The 27,896-nt window shown below is 36.8% G+C and overlaps 1 protein-coding gene across 1 annotated transcript; it reads left to right on the top strand.

Moving 5' to 3' along the window:
* Nucleotides 1-283: 283 nt before the first annotated feature.
* On the top strand, nt 284-27,558 carry DENND6A (DENN domain containing 6A). Its single transcript, XM_034436603.3, has 20 exons — nt 284-686; nt 3,100-3,138; nt 3,216-3,258; nt 6,535-6,647; nt 7,944-8,024; nt 9,213-9,318; nt 9,619-9,698; nt 10,357-10,419; nt 12,801-12,856; nt 13,929-14,051; nt 15,971-16,066; nt 18,824-18,918; nt 19,633-19,698; nt 19,787-19,851; nt 20,682-20,771; nt 21,404-21,457; nt 21,544-21,653; nt 22,668-22,770; nt 23,028-23,102; nt 24,777-27,558. Exons 1-20 carry the CDS (start codon nt 498-500, stop codon nt 24,900-24,902), a joined length of 1,773 nt encoding a protein of 590 aa, XP_034292494.2. The 5' UTR covers nt 284-497; the 3' UTR covers nt 24,903-27,558.
* Nucleotides 27,559-27,896: the final 338 nt, after the last annotated feature.

Genomic DNA, 27,896 nt, shown 5'->3' with positions numbered 1-27,896 from the left:
GCCTGGGATTTAAGAAACAAGTTCTTAAACCCACACCTTTTGGATTGAACTGAAATGGGATACTGAAAACAAAAGGACTTTTCCCGGCGTCCATAGCACCCTTGCTGTTTCCCAAGAACCCTGCATTCCATCAAAAGGGAGAGGGGAGAGAACCTTTCAACACCTTCCCTTTGTACCACACTGATTTAGAAACTTCCTTTCCTCCGCGCAACTGTACCTCAGTCCCCTCCCTTCGCTCCATCCCCCCCCCCTTATTGGTTAAATTTGGACTCTTCCATTTCCCTCCCTCCGAGTCGCTGTGGATTTTCCCACCGAGAGCGGGGGAGGCGGTGGCCCCGAAGAGACGTGCGTCATGCGGTCTTTCTTCCTCCGGAGTCGGGGCTAAGGAAGCGACACCGCCGCGTCTTAAATTGAGGGCGAGAGGAGCTCGGCCGGTTGTAGTAAGAGACTACTGCGGCGGCGGCGGCGGAGCGGCCGGTGCAACCCTGCCGAGCGCCATGTCGCTGCAGAAGCCGGCCGAGGGCGGAAGCGGAGGATTGGCGGATTCCCCGGGGGCGGAGGAAGCCGAAGACGGCTCGCCCAGTCCGTCCTTGCCGCCGCCGGTGTTGCCCTGGGACCGCTTCTCGGCCTGGCTGCACTGCGTGTGCGTGGTAGGCTTTGATCTGGAGCTCGGCCAAGCTGTGGAGGTGGGTGACGCGCTGCGCCGCTCCGCTCCACCCGGCGACGGGCTAAGTTCGGGTACGCCGCCCGCCCAAGCCCGACCTCGGGCGAGGCAGGACGTCCTGCTCGGCGGAGAAGCGGCGCGTCCTTCGCCGGCTTCCTACGCGAAGGTCGCCCGGGGAAGAAAGAAGCCTTTTCTGCCTTGTGCTTTTATTAGATGCGGACCGCTGAGACGGCGCCGAACGGTGTTTGGTGCGTTGCAGAGGCCAGGCATCCCGAAAGCGAGGAGAGGCTCTTTCTTTCTCCCTTTTGATGTGCACCAAACAATTAGCGCAACAATTCCGCAGCGTTTTTTTCCAATCTGCAGCACTGAAAATAGCAGCCAAGGGGCCACCACCACTTCGTGTGGAGTTAAGCGGGAAGGGAGGGGAAAAAAAGCTTGCCGTTGAATGATAACGAACCCTTCTGTCTGGAGTCGCAGGTCTTTTGATACAAGCGGTGTTTTTATGAAAAATAAACATATATTTCGGGGGTGGGTGAGGGGAACCTCCTTTCAAATTGCTTAGCGCATTGTAAGCCGCCCTGAGTCTCCGGAGAAGGGCGGCATATAAATCAAAATTAAAAAAAATAATAATAAAATAGATTTGCCTGTTGGTTTCATTTCTCCCCTTCTAAAGAACTCTAGGTTGCTTATGGCAATTTAGGTAATGATTTATTGATATTGATATTGGGTTTTTTTTGGTCCAAATGTGGTGTTCAGAATGGCTGTAATTTTTAGAGACATCCCTGAAAAATATAGGAACCTGGCATGAACAATTCCATATGTTGCATTTCATTGCTGATGGTTATTATTCCACAATTAAGGCTTGCTTAGCCTTCCCGATATGAAGATATGTTTATGTTTAAATTCCCAGGACAAGCAGTGCAATCACAGGGGCAGCAGTTTGCAGGTCTTGCTTTTCTTCTGTTCATGACTGCATGGTGCCTTGGAGTACCATAAGAATAAGAATAAGAATAGCCAATGAAGAATGGAACAGAGTTAGATAGAAAAATGGAAGATAATCTGGGATTTGAATGAATGGTTGCAAATGAATTGCCTAGAAGCCACATTGAAAGTATAATGTTCCGTATGCTGCTACTTGTATTAAGCTAATATTTGTGATTTATACTGGGTAGGTTTTGTATTTCAAATGGGAATAATTGAACATGTGGCAAGAGTTAAATATGAATCAGCTTTAATCAGGCCAGTTAATTTCCATACTTAATTTACTAAACATGAGTTTGTTCTGGACTGGCCTAGCTGGAAATAAAACTACGGTTTTTGTTATTGAAAAGGAATAGGGATAAAGGGTAATTTTATTCAATGCAGCATAGTGTTGCATTGTCATTTAGACTGACATTTAATATATCATTAAACTTACCTTTCTTATTTGCCCTGGTCTCTACTTATGAAATGTCCCCATAGATCTATGTTACAAATTGAAAATACACTGTATCACTTTTGTAGTATAGTGGTGTTTCCTAACCTGATACCCTTCAAAGATTTCAATTGCTATGATTTTCAACCATTCAGTAAATAGATTAGTTAGCCCCATTTTTATTTGTTTTGTATAAACAAATCCCAACCCACTATTACAGTAAGTATTAGCTCTGAGAGCTGTTTGATGAAAAAGGACTTGTGACATGTATTTGCTAAATAGATCTTAAGTTTGAGTTTAATGAAATTATAAGCATCTTGTGATTACAAGTCACAATCTCATAACAGCCTTTTTTTTTCAACAGCATTCATTAACCCAGTTTTGGGGCATTAAGTAGCCTAGGACTCAAGTTGGTGAGCTTTTGGATTTGATGAGCAGATTTGGAATTTCCCATATATATAACAAGTTCCAGAAGTCTAATCGGTTAAATTGATCTAGCCATTCCCCTAATCCTTTTAATTTCTCCAGCTTGCTTTTGCTTTTCTTAAGGACAGGATGGCTCAAAAAGAGCACTTCTCCAGCTTGCCCGCCCCCCATTAAAAAAAAAACTCTTTGAAGCCTAAGTAAAAGGCATTTTTATAAATCAAAAGAATGCTATAAATTTAATATAAAAAGCATGGCAGTTTCTCACTTTTTTTCAAATACTATAATAATTAAGGTGAAGTATTAATCTGTGTTAGGAAACCAGTGAAAATAGGTTATAAAATCTGTTAAGCATCCCAAGTCTTTATTTGACATTATTGTTGGAACTGCTTGGGGAAATATTAATTTGGAAAAGTCTTATTGGATGCATTTGGTGTTGAATATGTAGTATCTTTGAATTAGGAATATAGGTTAGCAGTTGTGTGCTACTTCTTGGTAATAACCAGGGCCCAGTCATATTGATACCTGGTCCTGTGTACTATGTGATAAATTAATATAATACCTTCTTTTTTCGACTGATGAAAATTCTCGTTTACAGGTTATATATCCACAGCATTCAAAACTTACAGATAAAGAGGTGAGTAAAACCATTAAGAAGACATTTATAAAATATATTTTCCCCTCCAAAATGTAACTTTTATTTTTCTCCCCTAGAAAACCAATATTTGCTATTTGTCTTTCCCAGATTCCAATTCAGGTAATCGGATATGTATGTTACTTACATATATATTTGTATAAAATATTTCTGTTTAGCTAGAACTGTGCAATAACTATTTTTATTTTATTTTATCTTTATTTCACAGTTTTATGAAGTGACGTATGAGTGATAGGAAGTACCCTTTTATCTGAGTGTTTCACAGACAGTCAAAATCTAGAAAGCTGCTGTGTAGAAGGTGTAATTGGATGACAGAATTATGTAAAATATTTGGAAGAGTGTTTTCTCCACAACTGCTTGTAGTATTCAGAAGGCTGCATTTCTTAAAAGTTCAGGGAAGCCTTTTCCAGTAGAAGTGCCTTCTGCATATGCACATGTCTGCCCTGAAGACCTGGAAATGCTGAGTTTCTAAGAAATGTGGCAGCCTCAATACTCCCAGCAGGAAATTTTGACAAATACTTTGCTTGCTCCAGAAACTTCCTCTCAATGCTTCACAAAGTCCTCTGATATTCATGATAGGCTTAAGGCATACATTGTACTAAGCCATAAAGTTATTTGATTTTTTGTAATATTGCATATTATGAGAAGCCATCTAGGTTGTAAACTATGACCTAGCGTGTTGTGCAAATCCAGCCAGCTTTAATCTAGTCAATAATTGTGGTTAAGCAAACCATAACTTCGCATTGAGTGTAAACTCAACCGTACCAATGCAGAGTTGCAAAAAGAAGCATCCAGAGGAGGATCAATAATATCAAAATGGTGGGGACAGTGTGGCCATCAAAGCCTTGCCCCTTCTTAATGTATTTCATGTGTGCCACATGTCAAAAGGGGTGGGGCTTCAACTGCACTTTTGCACCTGTCATTTTTATTTCATTGATACCTCCCCTCCAATACATATACTGCAAATGTCCTAGACACAAAGATTGCATGTACAATCCTGTGTGTACTTATTCAGAAGCAAGTCCCATTGAAATTGATGAGATCTGCTCCTAAATAATGTGCACAGTATAGTACTGGAAACTTCTTATGTCCATTCAATAAAATAATTTCAGTTTGCACTGAGTAAGAGTTTTGCAGATATCTTAATGATTAGAAATCACTTAGCAATAGCTTAAAATTGCATGCTTGTAGTGCACGTGAAAAACAATTCTTGAAGTATTTGTAGTGGTTGAACCTGACGGCTCTAACTGATTACAGATTTTAACTGTGAGATGATTCAATATTTTATATGATAAATTTCTTAATTTTCATTTTAGAAATTTTATATATATTCAAACTATGTAGAGCTTGTTTGGCTGCTTGAACTATCTTAAGATGACTATACTGTTTTGAAGGCAACACATAACGTTACAAATTATAATTACGAATGTGGGCATCCATAGGAAACAAATGGGAAGAAGCAAATTACATGTTTGTAATCAGTCAAATGCTGTGAGTCATCAGAACAGGCACCTGTGTCATTTTGGCAAAATCATAGTTAACTGTGGATACCAGTGGCTAAGAATATTTTACAATATTCAAAAGGATTCAGATTAATCCCTAGCCTAGAGCAGTAGTTTAAATTGGGACCTAAGCATAAGGCTACATAGGTTACTTAAATAAATCTGTTTATAAATTACTGAATGTATTAAAATGTTTTTAAATAAATGTTTGAATGAATTTGAATGATAATGATTTAATGAAGTTTCAAGAATATTTCATCAAATTATATAAGTCCCCACTGGCTTCTCATCTTACTTTACTGAGGTCAGTGATGGCTAACCTTTTTGCCATCGTGTGCCAGGAGTGGGGGGAGTTGCACTCGTGCGTGCCCACACCCATAATTCTATGTGCCCTGTGCATGCGCACGTGACTCCCACACTCCCCCCGCTCCTGGAACAGCAGACCCGTTTTTCTCTCTCCTCAGCCTCCAGAGCCTTTCTTGGAGTCTGGGGAGGGCGAAAACGGCCTTCCCCATCCCCCCGGAGGCCCTCCAGAGGCCAAAAATGGCCCATTTTTTCAGAAGTTTTCGGAAGTTGGCAAACGGGCCATTTCTGGCCTCCAGGAGGAGGGGAGGCTGTTTTCACCCTCCCCAAACTCCTAGATAGGTTCTGGAGGTTGGGAGAGAGAAAAACAGGCCTTCCCCACCCCCACCCCCCCGAGGTCCTCTGGAGGCAGGAAACAGCCTGTTTCCCTGCTTCTGGTGGGCCCAGGGAGCTGAGCTTGCGTGCCACCTGTGGCATGTGTGCCATAGGTTCGCCATCACAGACCTAGGTATTAATGAAGAGAATTTAAATTATTTAAATTATTTCCTCCTTGGGATTTCATTTTTAAAATGATTATTTCTGTTAAGAATAAAATTTGTTTATTAACTTTATATGCCACCCGTCTCACTATCTTAAGATTTCTTTTATTAACAGTTTTAGTGAAATGTATTTTTGGGGGATCAGCTTGATGCTAAAGAAAAGGCCTGTTATTACCTTATGGTTTTTAATTTATATGATTAGATAAGGATCCTCCTTATGTCCGGGGGCAGCTCATTCCATAGGGCAGGAGCCCCCACAGAGAAGGCTCTCCCCCCGGGGGTCGCCAGCCAACATTGTTTGGCCGACGGCACCCTGAGGAGACCCTTTCTGTGGGAGCGTATCGGGCGGTGGGAGGCATGCGGTGTCAGAAGGTGGTCCTGTAAGTATCCCGGTCCTAAGCCATGGAGCGCTTTGAAGATGGTGACTAGCACCTTGAAACGCACCCGGAAGACCACTGGTAGCCAGTGCAGCTTGCGCAAGAGAGGTGTTACATGGGAGCGACAGGTCACCCCCATAACCACTTGCGCGGCCGCTTTCTGGACCAGTTGGAGCCTCCGGGTGCTTCTCAAGGGGAGCCCCATGTAGAGAGCATTACAGTAGTCCAGACGGGAAGTGACAAGGGCATGAGTGACCGTGCACCTAAAAACAGGCAAAGCTTTGATGACACCAGACTTTCTTTTACTATAATCGGTGAACACCCCTTATTGGCAGAGAAAAAGGGGTATAATCTGCAGCAACCATAGTATTTGTGTTTATTCAACAAGACAGGACAGCATCATACTTGGACTTTGTCAAGTAGAGAGTCTACTAGGAGAAAACACCACTGTCTGCTTCTTCAGCCTTTCTCCAATGTAAACATTGTAGGTTTGATTTCTATGCATGGAGTTACTTAGAACTGTGCTTGGCATTTAAGGAGTATTTTTAAAAATTAATATTTGTTAGAAGCACCTGCTAGTTACATATACTCTTTTTAAAATATTATCAACTCAGTATAGTCCTTTGCTGTTTTTGTCCTCTTTCCCTTTTGGCTTAGGTTGCCTTGGAAACACACAATTTTGTTTTAGGTTTCGGCAGTCTTCTAGCAGAAAGCTTTCGTGGCACTATTTACTGGATCAGTTGGACAGAGATCTACCAATTTACTTGAAGGTTGGGAAAGTAGGATGTTTTATCTTGTCCAGGCATGATAGTGTCTTTCTAATTCTAATTATTGTGATGGTATTTAATGGTAGAATTAAATTTGTTCCTGATAAGACATTGCTTGGTATACTGCTGCATTGTCCTGCATCATGTGGCCAATAATTTTCAAAACTTTTAATAATGAACATATTAATTATCCTTTCTGCTGAAATACTAATAATTAAAACAGCTTTAATAGTGTCTACAATTCGAGGTTTTTTGGGGGGGCTGATTATAATGCTGTTATATTCAGCTGTTTTAGATTTCAGAGATTCCTTTGTCCCTGAACTTTGCTGAGGATTCTGGGAATTATTGATCTCCAGTTGATCTCGGGACATACCCAAGCCTTTCAGGGACTAGCAAATTGTAATGGATAAAAGTTCAAAACACTTCTGTTTACTATTTAATAGCTACACGTTAAAATTTTAGTGCAGTACAGTATTCTTCAACATTACATACAATTATGTAATTTACAATTATGTAAAAGTGATAAAGACTTGTGGTCCAAAAATGCCTATAGTGCAAATTAAATTGAGGGTGGGGGGGACAGAAGCATTGCTTTTCCTTCATGGAGATTTATCATAAGTGACATATTGTCACAGATTGTAGATAATCTATGTTTCTCTTCTGTAAACATCAAAAATGTTGAAAAGTATATAAAATACAAGTACCTCTTAATTTTTAACCAGTTGCTTAGGAATTATTCCAATTTATAATGGATCTCCCCTAAAGATATTATAGCCCAGTTCCAAAGTTCCTAGAACTATTTTGGCACTTGACAACTGGCCTGCATTTTTGGCCATTTGTAGTGTCCCATGGTTCTGTGACTACAATTTACAATGCGCAAAGCTGGTGTATACTTCCAGTTTTCAGTAAAATGCCCTGTAGCTAACAATGAGTTTGCTTAACAACCACGGCATTCACTTAAATACCATGGATTCATTTAATGACCATGGCAATTCACTTAATGACTACTGAAAAAAGTAATATGCAGGCTTCATTATGGTCATTAGGCCTATATAGGCTCTTTGTGTAGGGAATATTGTATAATTATAGAAATGTTTGGTCCTGTAGGCTCTTAATTTTCATAGGCATGAACTAGATACGTTAGATGAAATGTTTATAGTGACATCATGTCTGAAAATGTAGCTAAATATCCTGAATAATAAGTGATTTTAATAAAAGTTTCTTAAAGAACACCTGCTAAGTATACAGCATTACTCAGAAAGTATTCAGTGTTTTGGAATGTTTTCTTTTTCTTTACAGAGGGATCCTGCGTATTTTTATGGATATGTGTATTTTAGACAAGTACAAGACAAGACATTAAAGCGAGGTTACTTTCAGAAGGTAATTTAGTTTTAGCTGAATTGTTCATGGTTGTCTTCTAAATATACTTAAGACAAAAAAATAAGCTGCATTTAAATCAGTGGAAAATATTGCCTATAATATGTTTAAGATTGAGGAGTGAATACTCACTCCTCAGTTATAAACACATTACCTTGGCTAATCTGAAAATCCAGAATACATAAATCACAGTGCTATCTGCAGTATATATTTGGGTCATAGCCAATGAAATTAGGTATCTGTAAACAAAATAAGTGATAACTTGTTTGGTGTAAAGAGTTAGACTAGAAACTGGGAGACCATGAGTTCTAGTCCTGCTTAGGCACAAAGCCATCTGGGTTATCTTGGGCCAGTCCGCCGCTCAACTCTGAAAAACGGGCAAGGACAAAGCAATTCTGAAATATTGTCAGAAGAACTGTAAGGATACTGATTCAAAGGCATTCCGAAACACAACACACAGATTGCCTTACCTTATCCATTGTCCTCTCTCAACTCTGAGAAACGGGCTAGGGTAAAGCAATTCTGAAATATTGTCAGAAGAACTGTAAGGATACTGACCCAAAGTCATTCAAAAACACAACCAACCGATTACCTTACCTTATCCATTGTCCTGTTCTACATTTGTCATTATTTTCATACATGAAACTGACTATCAAAAAATGCACGGACATTAGCTGAGATGGCTGCAGTTCATGGTTCCCCAAATTAAATAAAGAATATTTTTAAATGTATTTGTTTAAAAAATAGTTGAGCACTTGTGAGATCAACTAATTTTAATGTTCCCACCTGAATCACATTGGAAAATGTTGATCTAATTACTGCAGCTTATAAAGTCTGCTTGTGAATATACACCCCCCCCCCCGAAGTAAATATATACAGGTAGTCCTCAGGTTATGTCCATTCATTCAGCAACTGTTCGAAATTACGATGGCAGTGAATGAGGGAGACTTATGACTGGTCCTCAGAATTTCAGCCATTGTAGTGTATCCAAAGTCACATAATTATGATCTGATCACTCAGCTTGTGACTACAATATCATAGTGAGCCACAGTCAGAATCACAGTTTCTGACATTTCCTGTTGGCTTCCCACAAGCAAAATAACTGAATTTAGTGAGGTTTAATATGATACTTAATATAAATTATAGTGGTTTTGGAAGAACTAATTATGAATTATTTTGCTTCTCTCATAGTCTTTAGTTCTGATTAGCAAGCTGCCTTATATCCACTTATTTAACACTGTTCTTGGACAAATTGCCCCCGAATATTTTGAGAAAAATGAACCTTTCTTGGAAGCAGGTTGGTAATATTGATAGTTTTGTGATATTGTATTTTTTTAAAAATGTTAATTATAAAATTTCACCAGTCTATAATTTGTGAATAGTGGAAGAACACTGATTTTTACTTCAAAATTGCTATCTCTGACATAATTGTGAGGATGCTGTTGCCAGTTTGTCAGCTGATCCAGATCATCTGATAACTATCAGATGAACCTGAATAAATTCAATTCAGTAGATAAATCTTTTTATTCACAAATGTTAGGGAGCACTGTTAATAAAGTCTTCTATATACAAATCTGATACTTCTCCTTTGCTTTAGCTTGTTGTGATATTGATCGATGGCCACTGCCAGTCCCAGGAAAAACACTCTATTTGCCCATTATGGGCATTGTAATTAAGGTAATTTTAAATTTATTCCATTCTTGTTTGTTGCTTGAATTCAGCCAACTATATCTGTTTTTGTATATAATATGTTTATTATGTATAATAGTATCATCTAAAAAAAAAGTCTTAGTCCTATAAATATATATTTATTTCATACTTGCACAAGTAAGAGAGGAAAAGAGTGCCTAAAGGAGAACTTGGTATAAGTAAAATCCTAAAGAAACAGTGTTTCTAAATATTGTTTTCAATTTAGACCTGTCATTTAAAAAGGTGCATTTGTTTGCCTCTGGAGGACGTATGGGGCCTTTTAATTGAGCATTATATTTAATTGGTTACTGTGGGAGAGATGTAAGCATGCATCTAATTTCTTAATGAGCTCTGCAGTGGTTATTCAGTTGATCTTTGTTTGAGACTTTGATGAACTTAGTTAAGCAGAACATTTACCCCTCTTCAACAACTTCAACAGCTGTTTAAATCGGTATTGCTAGATTTTGATTTTTAATTGACTCACACACACATGCACACATACAGAGGGAACTGTTTAGAACTGTATATTTTTACAGGGGTAAATCTAGCAAAATATTGCTTTCTTGAACAATGTCTCAAGGCTCAAAGCTAATTAAAGTTAACATTTGCAGTGAGTGAAGAATACATATGATTTTTTTTCTCTAAGGTGCGGATTCCTACCTGTCATGACAAGCCTGGAACTACTCAAGTATTACAGTTGACACATCAGGTAGTTTACTAGCAAAATAATATTCCCTCAACACAAAGATCTAACTTCAAACACTTCATTTCCTAGCATTTTAGTTGGGAGTTCTGGAGTATATTTTTTTAAAGTAAACTAGTAAAATTATAATAGAAAATGAAAACTTATCTTTTTGGGTGGCGATAAATGAGATAATGCAACTTATTATAATATTTGCCAAAACAAGTTTCTCTGTCAACAATGAGTCTTGGAAGCTGAAGAAAGGAAGCATTTCAGATTCTGCAAACATAAGCTATTCAGCTTCAATGGGAAACGAAGGAGGAAAGAGTTGGCTATTAAGAACTGTGAGTGGATCCTACTCTGCAAATATTTCACATTTTAAAAGCCATGTAATAGAATTTAGATAATTTAAATATTGAGGGAATTTTATCATTCTAGAGCAGGGCTGTCCAACTCTCAGCCCATGGGCCGGAGGGGTAACACACTCTCCTCATCCACGCCCGGTTTAGCAAAGGGGGGGAAGTCCTGATACGTCATGTGACGATGTGAGTTTGACACCCCTGTTCTAGAGAATACTTTCATTTTTATGCATCTTGCTGATGTCATTTATTTTCAGCCCATCCCTTTAAAATCAACTTCCTGCCTTTTAAGGATAAAAAAATGTGGTGGGCCCTCCTATTTCTTCAGTCTGCTGCACATTGTTTTCCTGATCTCTTTTGCCTGAAAAGAGTGAGAAAAAAATTGTGATGTCTTTAGAACAATTCATAATCCTGCATAATTCTGTGACCTAGAAGGTGAACAGAGCTGCTTCTAAGCCCGATTAACAGAAGAGGAGGTTCTGGTTAAACAGATAATACTGTAAGAGGATGGGCGTGGAGGTGAAAACTCGTTTCCTTTCCTCTCCTCTCCTCCTCTCTCCTCTGATAGATCAAGAAGGGCCTAGCTTAGAGAAGAGAAACATTCTCTTTAAAAGCTACGCAGTTTCAAAAAAGGAGCTTGCTGGACTGGCAGGAGGGGTAGGGCTGGTTTTCAAAGTATTAGAAGATGGAAAAGTTAAAGAGGACAAAAAGAGACAAAAATAAAAATACAAAAAACAAGCCCAAAGATGCTGCAGCAGCCAGCAGAATGTGAAAGCCTGTTTTGGGGGGAAGGGGAGGGGGGAAGGCTGGAGAGGAAATTCTAGAGACAGTTGCCTGCAGAAGACTCGGACCGACGGGTAGGAGAAGAAGAGTCCAATTGGGTGATGCCAGGAGGAGCCCAAATGGAGTAAATTCCCTGGAGGCCACAGCACAAAAAGTTGAAGCCTTAGATGACTTAAGCTAGAAAAACAAGGAGAATTGGTTAGTTTTCCCTTCACAATCTCCCCCCTTCTATTTGAAATGGTAAAATAGAGGGGATCCAGGAGGCAACCTTGAAGGCTGGGCTGATTGAAGTGCAGCTGCAGTCTTATCAGAGTCAACAGCCAACCATACCTGCAGAAAACAAGCAAAGCAGCAGTAGGAGGAGGCAGCAGAGTATAATTGAGTGCAGGAGTGAAGGAAGGTCAAGAAAAGATATGGAGAGAGGCCTTGGGTGCAGCAGAAGCCAGGAAATGTGGCTGGAGTAGCAGCAACCAGTATTATCTGCTACAGCATCAAGGGGCAAGAAAGGATTGAAGCAGACTTAATCAAAGGGATCAAGATAACCTATAGATGTAGGATAGGACAGTGACAGGTAGCTTTCTTTGTTAATAAAAACAATATGACAATGTATGTATTGATTGTTTAATCAGGACACTTCATTAATAGGACTCTAGAGTAAATTTTTGATCAGGATATTGCAAGATTACAAATGGCTATTAAGGGGTCTCAAACCTTCTTTTCATGGAATCAAGGAGATGGGGGGGGTATTCTTGTCCAAACTCTTGCCCATTGCAGAAATCCTCATGTTCTGAATAAAGGGCTTTCCCTTTATTCCGATATATTCTTGAAAGCCTCCAATGATGGAGCACCCACAACTTGAAGAGGCAGGCTATTTGATTGCTTAATAGCTCTCACAATTGGGAAATTCCTTAGTTTCAGTTTGGATCTCCCACAGTAAAAGTTCCACCCGTTGCTTCTTGTCCAATCTTCATTGTAGCAAGCTCAGATTTGCCCATCTCAGATGTGTATTGTATCTGGGCAAAAACGACTTGAAAGGTGAGTTAAGAAGATAATAAGCATATTGTTATTTTTATTAGTTGTTTAAATTCTATAGTGTAAACTGCCCAGAGTAATTTTGCAACTGAGATGGTGTACAAGTAGGGAAATAAAAAAGTAGGGAATCTAGTGAAGGCACTCTTAAAAATTTATGTGATAATCTAATTATTTTTAAAAAATCATTGTTTATTTTGCTACTCTGATCAAAAGCTTTTTGTCTTTTTTTTTTAGGCAGATTCACAAATCTCCATTGCTTTGCCATCTGTCTATGAAGTAGATCTCTTTAGGTAAAGATTAAAAAGCATCTTGATTTGATTTCTTGAAGTTCACACATTACATCAAAGAGTTTCAGGAACTGAAAGCATGAATTGATTAATTAGCAAAGAGACACTGAGATAAGATATCCTATGAAACACGTTTTAATTTATGTTACATGGATCTTTGTGTAATGTGTAGATGTTTATGTGCTTTTACAAGAACAAATCCTGTCATTTTCCTGCATTTTTGACTCTTCTGTTAGCACTACCTATTTGGGCAGTAAAAGCAGATAGCTATTTCCTTGTCTTTAACTGTGAAGAGACATCATTTTCATTATAATCACCACTGAAAAACTTAAAATTAAATAAACTTTAATCTTGCTTCTAATAGCAATGAGAAAGCATGAGTCTTACCCACTCTTTGGATTAGTAAGGATTAAAGCTTTTCCACCATGTGTGGTAGAGGTGGGGACAAAATTGTCAGGAGGGACGTATACCATGTCCATTTGTGCATCTGCTTAAAGTTCTTGAGTCCCGTCCAAGAAAATTGCCTGTCTTTGGTTGATGCACATTATAATCATTAACTTTAACATACTGTTACTTGAATTTGGTCAGATTTCTTTTTGTGTGAAATGAGCCTACAGGTGGTTAGAGAGGAACTCTGTCCACTAATTAGGAAAGCAATTCCTGTTGCAGGTTTTCTTTTCTCCCTTTATGCAAATTGTTATACTGTATTTCGGAAAGGGTCCAGATATGTTTGCAGTAAAAGAAGTCAGAAAGTCATTTCTTGAGAATTTAACATTCTATGTGATCTCCCATTGTGAACGCTGCAATATGAGTGAATTCAGCTTTTATCTTGTCCTGATAGCTGGTTAAAAGTAGGAACCTGGTAACTGTATGGTTTGAACCAGAAGTTCAAATCCCACTTTATCTGCAGAGCTTTTCTACTTCTATGTTTTCCAAGAAGTTTTAATAATTATTCTGCCTTAAGAGTTTTGAGTGTGTAAGCCAAGATTACATTTCAATTGCAAATTTTGGTTCTGCTGTCTCTGCTCTAAGTAGGGCAAGGAAAAAAATATTTACTTTTGTGAATCTGTTTCAGATGTTTCTTGCCGGTGTTCTTTCACATCCAGATGCTGTGGGAACTAGTGTTGTTAGGGGAACCATTAGTTGTCATGGCACCATCACCCTCAGAATCTTCAGAAACTGTCTTGGCGCTTGTGAGGTAAACATATGGAGTATTTTAAAAAGCTATATGATGGGGCTCTTGGAGTGAATCACAGAATAGAAAGGTTGTAGTGGGATAAAAGCCTTTATGTTTTTATTAAAAAAGAAAAAATTACCTAGACATCATAATATTTATTAAGCACTAAGAAATGTAATTAATAAAAAATTAATAAAATTTCTTTAAAAAAAAAAAAGAAAGAAAAAAGAAAAACTTGGATTGGATGCTAGAAGCCATAAAACTGGTTGCTTTTTCATGATTTATCACGGTGGATAAGCCCAGTTAGCAATACTTTATTCCACAAGCAACAATTAAACAGATCATCTCTTAATGTGATATGTCCCTAAATGTATAGGTAATTTTAGGAGCTGCAGAGGGATTGGTGAGGGTTCCAGATTAACCAGCTGAGTAATTAATGTTACATAATATTTGTTTTTGTGTTGATACTTTTTTAAAAAAAATATTGAAATTAAATACTAACAGATGTTAATTAGTAAAAATTAACTTCAAAAAAAGGTACCAGGCAATTGTGAGACGGACAGGAGATTTTACTTGAATGTAACAGGTCACCATGACTTTTCTTTATGTTATGCATCAAAGCAGCCTGATTTTCCCCCCCCCCCCTTCATACAGATGTACATTTTTCCTGCATTGAATCATCACAGTGTTTTTGTCAGGCAGTTTTCTTCACTTTTTACTTCACGTATTATTAGAACTCTATACATCCCGCAGTGCTTTACAAGACTCTTTTGAGTGGTTTACAATGTCAGCGTATTGTTCCCAATAATTTAGGTCTTGTTTTACTGACCTTGGAAGGATGGAAGACTGAGCCAACCTTGAGCGGGCCAAGATCAAACTCCTGACAGTGGGCAGAGTTAGCTTGCAATACTGCATTCTAAACCCTGCACCACGACGGCTCCTTTAACCAATGGTGATGCATTTGTTCAGGATTTCAATTATACTTTTGCCCTTGCAAATTTCAATTATACTTCTAGCCTTGTCAACTTTTGTCTCTTGGTTTTGCATCCCTCTCTTGCCCCCTCTTCCGCACTTTGAGTTAACATTCAGTAGCTATTCAGAGGAGGGGGTGGTCAGTCTAGTCTCCAAAAGAACCTGAAGGCAGGACAAGAAGCAATGGTTGGAAACAAGGAGAGAAGCAACCTAGAACTAAGGAGAAATTTCGTGACAGTTAAAACAATTGGTGGAATGACTTGCCCCCAGATTTTTTGGTGCTCCAACTGGAAGTTTTTAAGAAGAAATTGGATAACCATTTGTCTGAAATGGTAAAGGGTTTCCTGCTTGAGCAGAGGTTGGACTAGAAACCTCCAACTCTGTTATTCTGTTACTCTGCTATATTATGTTCAGCCCTCCTTGAACTTTCTCTTAAGAGAGCTACCCTTTTTGTTTTTGTTCTTGTTTCTTGCAAACCGTGGAATTCCTTCCAGCCTATTAAATTTAGTTTTTCTACATATAGAACTGTTTTGTTTTTAAGATTTTGACTTGGAAACTAGGATTTGAAAAACTGTTTTGATAGTCAAATACAACATCCTGTTTAGTGCAAGAAGCCACATTAAAGGAACCCTGACTGATGGTTCTTCAATGTCTGTTTGAATATATATCCAGCAAAAGGAAACCCAGCGCTCCCTCAGTAATAGTTTCCAGCACCATATGGCTGATCCTGTTTACTGTTAACAAGAGGTAGTGTGCAAAATGTTTTGAATCTTGGTGATTTCACATTTGAAATGAAGTGTTTTAAATTCAAAACATTAGGCAAACTCTTGTAAAATAGCATTAGCTGTTCAGGAAAATATGTATTGAAAGACAGTAGAAAATTGCTACAACTTGGAAATTTTTATTGAGATTCGCTAGCAAATATGTAATAAACTGAAACTTTTATCTCCTATATGTTCATTTCACAGCTGTATCTCACCTTTGAAGTACTACAGTGATTTTAGACCTTATTTTACAATACATGACAGTGAATTCAAAGACTATACCACTCGTACACAGACCCCGTAAGTAAATGTATGGTTATGTTATATAGGTTTTTTTTTAGAGTAATTTTTCTGATATAATTTTGGCTTGACATAGGGCCTTATGCCTATCTACTCAAAATTGTCTCTCTGAGTTTGGTGGTGGAATATTGATTGAAAAGATTAGGAACCTTTAAAGAGGAAGTTTTAACAGAGGAATGTATTATTCAGTTTGACTATCCATAATTAATTGAATTTCAATTGAGAATTGGAAAAAAGAAAATCTGGTGCTTATTTAGTAAATTTTCTGTAGAATATTGTTTAAAAATGTATTGGGGATCATTAAATATCCAAATATGGAAAACATATTTCTGAGCAAGTTATTTTTAGAAATTAAATTGTGTTGTGCTTAACCACCCTCATGGAAACAAAACAATGCTTGGAATGTTGATGACCCCATTAAACAAAAGTAAAAGATGAAGCAACTTGTGGCTTAGCATATACTGTTATTTCAAACCGAGCTAACATCTCTCTATGAACATTTTGTTTTGGGGTCTACACTTCTTTGTGTTCTAGGAGCATTTCCAGTTGTCACATCTGTGGAGCTTTCCACTACACATACATTCAAAGGATTATTCTGCTTGTGTGTGAATTTACTAGAACTGTTGATTGAAATGCTTGATAAATTGAGAGGGGATGAAATCATGTCTAAACTGTTTATAATGAACTAAAGTTAAGCCCATCAAAATATAAAGTAATGTTTATTTTAAAGGTGCCCCAGAATTCCCTGTATTATTAAGCAACACGAGAGGATTCTTGAGTCTGATTAATTTAGCACTGAATCTCTTACTCTTTTTCATTTTTAGTCCCCCCTGCCCCAACTGGTATAGTTTGCATTTATTCCCAGTTGTTACATTGATACTGTGCTTTTTTCTGGGTATTGAAAAAGCATTGGAGCAGATTTATGATTAGTAATTTGATTCTTGGGATTTTGTTGAGATGTTACCATTAGTGTTTTAATTCAACATGCAAGGAGCACTGACCAGCCCCAACTGTCTCCTAATCTATTGGTAAAATAAATGGATATATACCACAAGGAGTCTTCAAATGAATGCAGAAGTTTCCTTGTGAATTGGAATCATCCACTCCAGAATTCCAGTTCAGAAGAAAGAAATCATCCATAGAGTTGATGGAAGCAGTTGGCTTTAAGCATTTAGAGACCAGTTTTTTACTTACATCATCAATCTAATTTATGGAGGGTGAGGAGGCTGGCTCACCACTCCTTACATGTTGGATCAACACTTAAAGATAACATATCATGCAATATTACTGGTTTACCGAATTCCAGTTCAGCAGGTTGATATATGCATTTCATTTATCTTGTTTTAAAATTAAATTGGTGAAAATTTAGCCAAGTAAATGATTTTATTGAGTACGATAAGTTACTACATTGGTTTTCCCTTTTGTGATGATACAGTTTTAGTTTAGTTGCTTTTGTCATAGTTCTTTGTTAAAAGTCACTTTAGCTTGCATTATTTTACTTAGATTTAGATTTTCTACAGTTTTAAAATAATTCCTATTTCTTTTTATTTACAATCTCATTTGCCCTTTTGCTTTACAATTGTTTGGGTTTTATAATGATGGCTACATTTGTCTGATGTTAGCATCAGTTTCTAGAGATATATGCATGGTTAACTAAACAATTAGATCTGCAAAACCTAGGTTTATAACCAGCAAGCTCTTCCAGCTGAGCATAAACCATCATGCATCAGATCTAGGTCATGGAATGTACTGGGATATGACAGGCTCTCACTTGGGATTCAGTCACGAGGAAAGAGTCTGAGCATGGAAACTGGATCTTCAAGATCTTGTGAGGGCAACTAATTCTCTGGGGATCTGTTATATTCCTCAGCTTTAATGGGGACAGCATTTGCTTAAACTGTGAACCATAATGTCCCCAGGCAGAAAAGAGCAGAACTAAGTTGGGTAATAAACAATACAAATCTGTCATTTCTGTTGAGGATTAGAGGTAGAAAAGGACACACATTCTTTTCAGTTTGGGGGTAGGGAATAAAGGAAAAGGTTGGGGTTCCTTTGTTTTCTTGTGTGCTGCTTGTGCATTTTCAGCAAAGGAAAGGGGCACTCATATCTGTGCCTTCCCAATCCATTGTGGTTTATAAGCTATTAGATGTGGCTTGGTGTGTAGTATGAGTTCAAACCATTGTATCAGATTTGACAGAGTCTGATTAAGCAAATCATGGCTTTGGACAGTGTTTATCCACTATTCATGTTTACGAGGGCTTTCAACCTCCAGCATCTGCTACCAATTCTGCCCCTCCCCCTTTTCTGTTCAAATTTCAGCTAACAAAATTGGTTCAGGAAGCTGTCACTGTTTTGAGGAGTAAAGCTCTGGCAGAGCCCCTTTATGAGAGATTTATGAATATGAACATGTCTCACTAAGAGAAACAGAAATAGTTTTTTTTTCCAACTCTGTTCATAACTCCCCAGATTGGCTTCAAAAAGCAGCATGTGGGAAGCACAGCAAGTTGGAGGGGAATTTGCAAAATTACAGTCCTTTATGTGAACAACAGCTTCTGTCATTGGCACTGAACTGAAATTCTTTAATATGAATATACAAAGTGAGCCCTTTTGTTTGGAAAAGGGCTACACTGGATCTGAACTTAATGTAAAATATGCTGCATATTTTCTATTTATGTGTTTCCTAACATGCCTTCCCCTCTGGGGCTTATCAAGTTTCCACCTCTTACTGGTCTCATTTAAGCACCTTGTGTATTACAGGCCTTCTGTCATATTAGGAGTGACAAATCCATTTTTTGCTAAAACATTGCAGCATTGGCCACACATCATTCGAATAGGAGATATCAAGGTCTCAGGTAAAGTGTTTAAATTGATTGGTGATGTGTTTTGAGATGTACAGAAAGTTCAACCTATGTTCTTCTTTCCGTTGTGGTTAAATGTTGATGAAATATGTGTGGTACACGCATGGCAGCTGTACTTTGCATGGGTCACTGCATTTGTTATCAACTGCAGTTTCTTGCTATTTTTTAAGAGCAGCGCAATATAAAGCATGTTTCCTTGTCAAGGTGTTGGATAACAGCAGTTAAATCCAACTGATATGTTGCATGTACAAAGTTTGATCATGCTGGTAGCATCACCATCTTGCCTGTTTATCCATAGTATGAAAGCTGATCTGGGCTAACATGGTTGGCCCTCTCAAAAGATCTACCAAAATAGTGAGTCCCTTCAGGTCATCCTTCCACCCCAAGTCAGGGCTTCTTCTTCTTTTTATCTATCTTGGGGAGCGGGATGGTTAACATTTGTGCACAGAGATTTTTATCAGGGAAGATTTTCAGCAACCTGATCATTCAAAAAGAGTTGGAAGCAGTTATTATATTTTTTATTCCCCTCTCCCCCCTTGTGGGTGCTGGAATCAGATCGCCTTGTTTGGAAGGTCACATATTTCTGCCATCGTTAACTAAAATGGAAAGATTTTTAGCATACAAAACTACTTTTAAGAAAATGAGCACCCTGGAACATTAAGATACTAGTATTATATTAAAAGATGCCCTGTTTATGCAATTTGGCAGGTGAAGTTCCAAAGCAAGTTAAAGTAAAAAAACTGAAGAATTTAAAAACCTTGGATTCCAAACCAGGTAATACATTTTTTTCACATTATAAATTTCCAGTTTGGAGTCTATGTGGGACAATCCCAGAGATAAATTTAGTGTTTTTCCTTCCTAGGTGTTTATACATCATACAAATCATACTTAAACAAAGATGAAGAAATCATAAAACAATTACAAAAGGTACTATTTCAAACGTGAAGTATTAGTAGTAATTGATACTGGACAGAGACAGTGCTTATCTACTTTGTTTTCTCCCTTCTTTTTCTTTTGACCAAAAAATGTTCTATTTTCACATATTCCCTAATTGGGGTTTGCCCTCCTGTAAATTCCTGATTTTGTACAAAACAGGCCATGTCCCTTTGTTATTTGGGTTGTTGCCTTGGTTGGTATTTATATGCTGGTGAGGTACTCAGGAACTGAGTTGTGGCCTTAAAGCTGCAACAACCTTTTAACTAATTTTCGCCTTAGCGCACCTGCTGCAAGATACCTATAATAAAAACATTTTAACTGTCCCTTCCCTGTGGCTGGCTATTTGGCAGAGAAAGAAGAGGGTGCAGAAAGTTTTTTTAAAGTAATGTCAAAGAAAGAGTCATCATTCTTGTCTGTATTCTGGTCCCACACATTACTTACTTCAGCTTCTAATCTACCTTGCAATCCCCAACATATTATTTCTATAGGAATCTGACCCTCAACAATATCAGCATCACAGTGTTTTCCATTATTCACATATTTGTGCTCTATTGTCGTGTTGCACACAGGGCAAGAGTTGGATTTTATGATTTTGGACCAAAGTCTTGAACCTCAATGGGTCACATTTTATCCTTGTCTTATGTTAAAGATTTATAGCATGGTTTAATTTGTGGCTTTAAATAATTTCTCAGAAATTCTGGAATACATTCTCTCCCCCCATTATATTGTATAACATTATCAATATAAACATTGTATGTTAACAGTTGCTTATTCATTTCAGTAGAGTGTATCTGCAGTGAGCATAATTGCTTTTTTTTCAGGGAGTACAACAGAAGCGTCCTGCAGAAGCCCAAAACATAATCCTTCGTCGTTATTTCTTGGAATTGACTCAAAGCTTCATTATTCCCCTAGTAAGTGGACGTAAATGAGAAACCCATTTGTTTCTCAGTGGGAACTGTATTTTTCATCATTTATTCGTAGGACTAGAATGAAGACAGTTTAAACAGTAGACATTTTTTCTAAAAAAAGAGATAATTGTACAAAACCTGTTTAATAATAAATAAATCATAGTCCGGGGTGCAGCCAATGATTATGGTAAGTTTCTTTTTAGTTGTGTAAATTCTTTTAAAGGAATCCGAATCTGAATAAAAAACACATTTAGCAATATGTTCTTTTGGATCTTTCTTGTGCTTCAAGATAACTTTAAACAAAGCTATTTTTTTCTTATTTTGTACTATGTCCATCTCATAGTTTATTTTAGGATTTCAAAATTCTAAGAATTTTCTCAAGAGTAAAAAGTACTAGATCTTGTACTTATATATGTAGTACTATGCATATACATGTTTTGAAGTTGGGCAAGGCTGCACTTCAAAATCTGGTTTTTCATAGAATAGATGCTAGAATTAGCATGATGACAATTTTACATCTTTTATTTCAAAACAGCTCTTCTCACTTTTTTGAATCAAATAAAATACAATTTTAGATTTGACTAATACCTGCCTTTCTGTACAGTATCTTATTTTTACATCTTGTTTTTGCTCAGGAACGATACGTAGCAAGTTTAATGCCTCTACAAAAAAGCATATCACCTTGGAAGGTGAGAATATTTTTAGAAGCTAAGAATTTATTCTGAATACACTCAAAATCTATGCCCTGTTAGCTTATAGTTGTGTCTTCTCATAGAGTCCTCCACAGTTGAAGCCATTCAGCAAAGAGGAGTTTATGAAAACTCTTGAGAAAACGGGGCCTCAGCTTACCTCTCGGTTAAAGGGAGACTGGATAGGCTTGTACAGGTAATTTTGTTGTACTAAAAAGCCTTAGCAGGATACTCATTGTGTTCCACTAGGCTGGATACAGCTACATTAAATTTTGTTTGTTTATCAAATGTATATAGCCATATATCTCACAAAAATTACTCTGGGCAGTGTACAATAAAGCAGTTAAAACATATTTAAAACAAGAATTAAACATAAATATGAATAACATTGCAGAAGAATGAACCAGCATCCTACACACAATGAACCATCTCATTACATTTGCCCTTTCTTGCTTATGAAATGCATACTTTTTAAAAATCTATTTTGCTAATGCCAAAATGTGTTTTGGAGGCTATTATTACTAAAGTATTAGAATGTGTTCTGATGCTTCCTAACTAATCACGCTAAGAGTATACCAGCGCAAAATGTAATATGCCATTCTTTCCAGTTGCTAACTAAGTCAAATATTGCCCTTTATCCACAGCCCCTTATAAGACAAGCTGTAACTGTTTCATAGTTTGGGAATGGAGTATGTAGATGAAGGATAGATAGGAAATTCATGACTCACCTGCTGTTTAAAAACAGATTTCCCAATATTATGTTAAACAGTGCATCTGCATCTATATATCATTCATTCTTGAAACATCTTCAGATAATAGTTTCATGTGCATTTCACAGTATTTTGGTTTATGGGATAATTCTTTGGAAGTTTCTTCCACTTTCAAAATGTTATAGTATGTCTTCAAAGCAATATAACACTGAAGTTCACAAGAATCCGTCCATTCTTCCTCTGGCAGTTTATATTGCAAGTAATAAACCAATATTTATTACCTAACACTAACCCTAATTACTAGTCACTGTCGTGAGATATAGTAGACACATATTATACGAGGGTTCTTTGTCAGCATACAAATGTAATCAATTCAAAATTATATCTTATGTTCACATTGGATACATTTCAATTGGAAATAAATCTGGATAAGAAGGTAGATATTTGCTTTGATTGCAGAATATTTATGTAGTGACACAAATTTTCCCTTTGTCTTATAGGCATTTTCTGAAATCTTACAATTTTGATGGTTGGTTCCGGACACGGCGGAAAGAAATGACACGGAAGCTGGAGGCACTGCATTTGGAAGCATTGTGTAATGAGGTTAGATCAGTGTCCTTACATCAAGATTTTTCTCACCTATCCATTGTATTAAATGCAAAACAGTGTTTATACACTACTTGAAAATCCAGTTGAAAAATGTGCATATCAAATTAAAATAACAAATGCTGAAGATAGTTTCCAGCCGCTGATCACTAATAGTTTAGTTGTTTCAGAATTGGTTTGCTTTTTTTTGTATCTTGCTTGATGTAATATTTATGGATATAATTAATTTTCAGGCACATTTTTTCTTTTTCTAGGACTTGCTTTTCTGGAGTCAGAAACATACTGAAGTGGAAACCGTGGATCTAGTCTTAAAATTAAAAGCTAAATTGGTATGTAGATTTCCCCCCCAAAACATTTGTTATGCCTTTGCTAATGTTTATATGCTGTCCTTCTTTTTAATTATTCCAGCTGACACATAAATTGTCAGAATGATTCAAGGAAACCATATTGTATATCTGTCCATTCTTCTATCCATGAAAGGATAATGCAAAGGACTTTTGATGACCCATAAGCAAGGTTCCCAATTCCTTCTAACTAGCATTGTTACTCCCCTGTCGATAGTTTTTCTTCCTGGCATCTTTGTGGAATATATTTACTGCAGTTTCACATGAACATACCAGTTGCTCTAATTCCTTAGACTGAGAAATAGGCAACTGTTTTTAGACCAATGGACATTTATGAAATTTTGAGCTCAAAAAAACCCCATTCACACATTTTACTAGAAGGTTTCTTGTTAATGTGCAGCACAGCAGCTTCCCATTTTTTTTAAATTAATATTATTAATTAAACAAAATTCAGCTAGAGAATGAGGAGTTGGCTGGGTTAATTTTAACATCCCATTTAAACATCCCCCAGACTTGCCTGTCCTCCTTGCAGAGTATAAAAGTATAGTGCTTTTTATTTTCATTACTACCAAATGTGTATTGATGCGATTTTTAAAAAAAATGCTTATCAGAAGCTATTTGTTCATAGCTCCATCTGCTGGTCAAATGCAGTTGAAGGGAAAATCTATTTTCCATTTAATGTAAAACTAAGTTTACTTCCATGAAGTGGAAAATATTGATTGAAAATCTGTCAAAATGAATTAGTAAAGATACTCTATATCATCAGTCCAAATCTTTGAATATAGTTCTCCATATAGTGACTTGACAGTAGCATTCCAGTTTCAGACAAATATCTTTCCTAACTGAAATATTAGAAATCTTTTTTTTTATGTAAGCATTTTTATTGAGTTATAGAGTATTATAAAATACAAAATACAAAAATAAATAGAAGAGCGGTGAAGGGGGAAGGGAAGTGAGGAAAGATGTGGGGGGAGAAGCATTGACTTCCGACTCTTAAGTAAAATAAGGCATTAATATCAAATCACAACTTTTTGCTTTTCCATAATAATTAAACAAGCCATTTCTATAGAGATCTATCAGTCTAATCTGTAAAACCCAAAGTCAGAGTTTCTTTCTTTTCCACATTGAGCACGAAGTTCAGAAGCAGTCTCCATGTGGAAACAAAAGTACTTATGTTCTTTTATTTAATCAAAGTAGTCAGTTTTGCCATTTCAGCCAACTCCATCAAATTCTGCAACCATTCTTCCATGGTAGGAATCGAAGTGTCCTTCCATTTTTGTGCGTACAATAGTCTTGCTGCTGTCAACATATATGGTAACAAAGTTCTAAATTTTTTCTACAGTTCTTTTTCCATTAGGCCCAAAAGGAAAAGTTCTGGTTTCCTTTTTATCTCCATTTTCAAAATGTTTTGTATTAAAATATTAATCATGCTCCAATTTTTTTTTTGCCTGATCACTTGTCCACCATAGATGATAAAAAGTCCCTTCTCTGCTTTTACCCTTCTAACATTCATTTGACATATTATTTGAAATATTAGAAATTTTGAGCCTTTGATCTTTTATTTTACTATTGAACTTTGCCTTTTAGAAATAGATAAGATATTAGACGTAGCAGTGATAACATAGTAAAATATTTTAATTTGCATTTTTATAATTATAGACTGATGGAGAAAACTTACCTGTGAAAGCTGGAACTATCGAAAAGTTAAAGAAGCACATTGATTCAATTATACTTGCACAGCCGGAGGATTTACAGGGTATTTTGACCAAAACTGGGTCTGTGTGACTAGTGAATACCGCCATATTTAACATATCACACATTTCAAAGGCTTAAAGAGGAGACTTGGAGAACTGCAATCATGAAAAATATCTTGTGATGGAAACACATGAATCAATACTTTTAAAAAGCCTTTTAAAGCAGACTTTAAAACATAGAAGGAAGATGGTGTCAATTATGTGTAAAATTAAGTGCTCTTATTGAAACATAATGTATTTTAGAATTGGATGTGCAATGCTGGCGTTGCAGAGCTGCTTCAGCTGGTGGTGCTTTGCCCGATTTATTCCACTCAGGGGAAGCAATATTCCTGCTGGTTTGGAACACTGCCCACTTCAAGATGATAGCTTATATTCTCCAGTGGGTATTTTCTTATTTTACCTCCTAATAAAATCTCAAATTGCTGCCTAATCTTGACAGCTCTTCTCAGACATCACATTTCTGTTTGCCAAGCTATGGTTCAGTATTTCGGAGCACCCTGTGGCCTTGTACAGGCCTCACACTCTTCTACTTATCTTTTGAGATCCTTGCATTAATTGTAGTCAGATAAAATATCCTGTTCAAATTATAGGCTATGAGAGGTCTGAACTGAGATTGGACCCCCTTCAGATCCTGTTTTTAGTCCTCAATTTGGAAGGCACTTGATTCCAGCAGTCCCAGTTTATCTGGCTTACATTCTCTAGCAAATTATGTTATTAATTAATGTGTGGATGAGGAGAGTTCATGGGAAAAAGAGGACAAGGAAAAAAGGGAAATACATGCCTCTAGTCACATCTGCTTTGTGACACCTGAATCAAGCTAATTGTCATGTTCAGTGCATAACAGTACATTACTTCTTTGATCACAGAACTAATTCTAGATGTTAATTAGCTAAAACTATAACATAATTAAATGCTTTTTTTAAAAACAACTTTCTTTTTTAGAAACCTATGAAAACACTGTCATTAGTTTATCTCCCCTTATCTCCCCTCAATTTTTATAGATTTCAGTGGGTATTTCTCACTAAAGGCCTTTTTAATTAGACCTTTACAGCAGTAGGCCTTACTGTAGTACTGCAGTTAAAATTAAACTGTAGTATTAGCATTCATTTTCAAAATGTAAGTAATTAGAAAGCTATATACAATGATCAGCTGCCTCTCTTTACTTCAAACATCACAAATGACTTTCTTGGGGAAACCTTTGAAACAGTCCTTACTTCCCATCTCTAGATATTATTCAAATGAGCCAAAGTTCATATAAAAGAAGCAGTGACACAGCCTTCATGTTTATTCATTCTACATGTTCTATATAAAATACCACACATCAAATCAGTATGTAAATAAACATTACAATACTTTTAAGAATATACACACATCAGGCTATAGAAATCATTACACACCAAATGGGCTACTATACTGGGGGAAAATTGTTTCCTTATGTGAAATATATGTTAGTGGTCCCTTCTGACATTTCTTAGTGTAAAGAGAGGTTCCTCAAAGGTGGCCTACTGTTTTATGTGAATTCACATGACACATTAATTGTAAGGGTGACTAGTGAGCATGCTCTTGCTGCCATATTACTTTCTTCCCCCTCTGGTGTAATGTACTGAATCAGGCAGATCCTACTCAACTAACCATTGTGGATGAATGAAAACCAGACTTTGTCTCTATAGCCTCTAGGTTATACACTGGTTTCTGAAAATCCAAAATGACAGTCACTTTAGGCCATAAAACGCAGTAAGTTGCCAGCTTCAGAAAAAAAACCATATGCAATAGGGAAGTAACACAGCAAAATACTAGTGTTCATTAACATAAATAATTTGCACATCATGTAAGTACAGGTACTGTTTTGGATTAAACAATCCCCAGATTCTATGCAGTTTTGTGCATATGTAGTTGATCCAGAAGGATAGACTATAGATGTAGTTTTCCCATGTTGGACTGGACTAACAGTTATTCCAAATTATGTCTGCTGCATAGCTACTGAAAGAACACTAATTTGCATTAAATTACTGTCTCTTCCAGTGTTGTAAAACTTCTAAGGTCTTTCGCTATTATATTATACTAATTTAACTTACAGTTCTTGAAAGAGGTTATGCAAATCACATCTGTCTGTACTCTTAAGTTCACACAATGAGCCATTTTTCACAGGCAATAAATAATTGCTAATGTATAACTTTTTTGTTCAAACAAGCATTTTATAATGTATGTGAAATAGGACTTGGAGATTTTCTTCCAAGAATGTTAAACCTGTTCTTCTGTGTCCAAAATTATATGTACGTATGTACATTCATAACACAGAGATTTCATAACTATTGCTTTCACTGAATATTCATTTTGAGTAAGATTAACATGTAGGCCTTTTGTAGAGAATTGCCTCTGAATGACATTTTGTACCATTATTTAAGAGACCTTAGATTTAGTTCCAAACTACCCTCTGTATTTTTAAGAAAATGTATTTTAATATTCATTTATATGAATTCCAAATCAAGATGAAATTGAATTGTAAAATGCTGACTTCTGCAATTATGCCACTATTGCATTATTGTCTCACACATTCTTTTTGCACATTTTAAATAATGGCCACTAAATCTTCATTAACTGAAGCATTACATAGTACATTTGAACTAGCTACATTAGCTTATTTTCCAAGTGTATTTTTAAATGAAATAAATACCATTTTACATAAACTTTCTACGTTTATTCAGTGTGTTATGTGATAGAAAACCTTTGGTTGGTGTACTTCTGACACTCAAAACAACCTCAATAAACTTCTATGCCAGTATTTTTATCTCTATCCCCCTAGTTCGGGGGTGTCAAGCTCATGTCGTCATGGCAGCATCACGTGACGTATCGCTACTTTTCCCCCCTTTGTTAAACCGGGCGTTGCCAGCGCATGACACATTAAGATTATTAATATTGTCATCGTGTCATTTAAACTTTTAAAAAGTATGCCTCAGAGCCTTTAAATTCAAATTGAAAATGTGAGAGTGATGACAAGTTTTTTGTGACAGAAAAAAAGAGTAGT

This window comes from Pantherophis guttatus, chromosome 2, assembly GCF_059756535.1.
Source record: "Pantherophis guttatus breed Tessera chromosome 2, ASM5975653v1, whole genome shotgun sequence".
Lineage (NCBI taxonomy): Eukaryota > Metazoa > Chordata > Lepidosauria > Squamata > Colubridae > Pantherophis > Pantherophis guttatus.
Note: the sequence above shows the minus strand (reverse complement) of the source record. Positions and strands in the feature narration are given on the sequence as shown.

Excerpts from the sequence above, each read along its gene's own strand:
- DENND6A (XM_034436603.3), top strand. The coding sequence starts at position 498 with ATGTCGCTGCAGAAGCCGGCCGAGGGCGGAAGCGGAGGATTGGCGGAT. Across the intron at positions 6,648-7,943 it reads ATCTACCAATTTACTTGAAG|AGGGATCCTGCGTATTTTTA; the intron begins GTTGGGAAAGTA and ends TTTTCTTTACAG. Across the intron at positions 10,420-12,800 it reads TATTACAGTTGACACATCAG|GCAGATTCACAAATCTCCAT; the intron begins GTAGTTTACTAG and ends TTTTTTTTTTAG.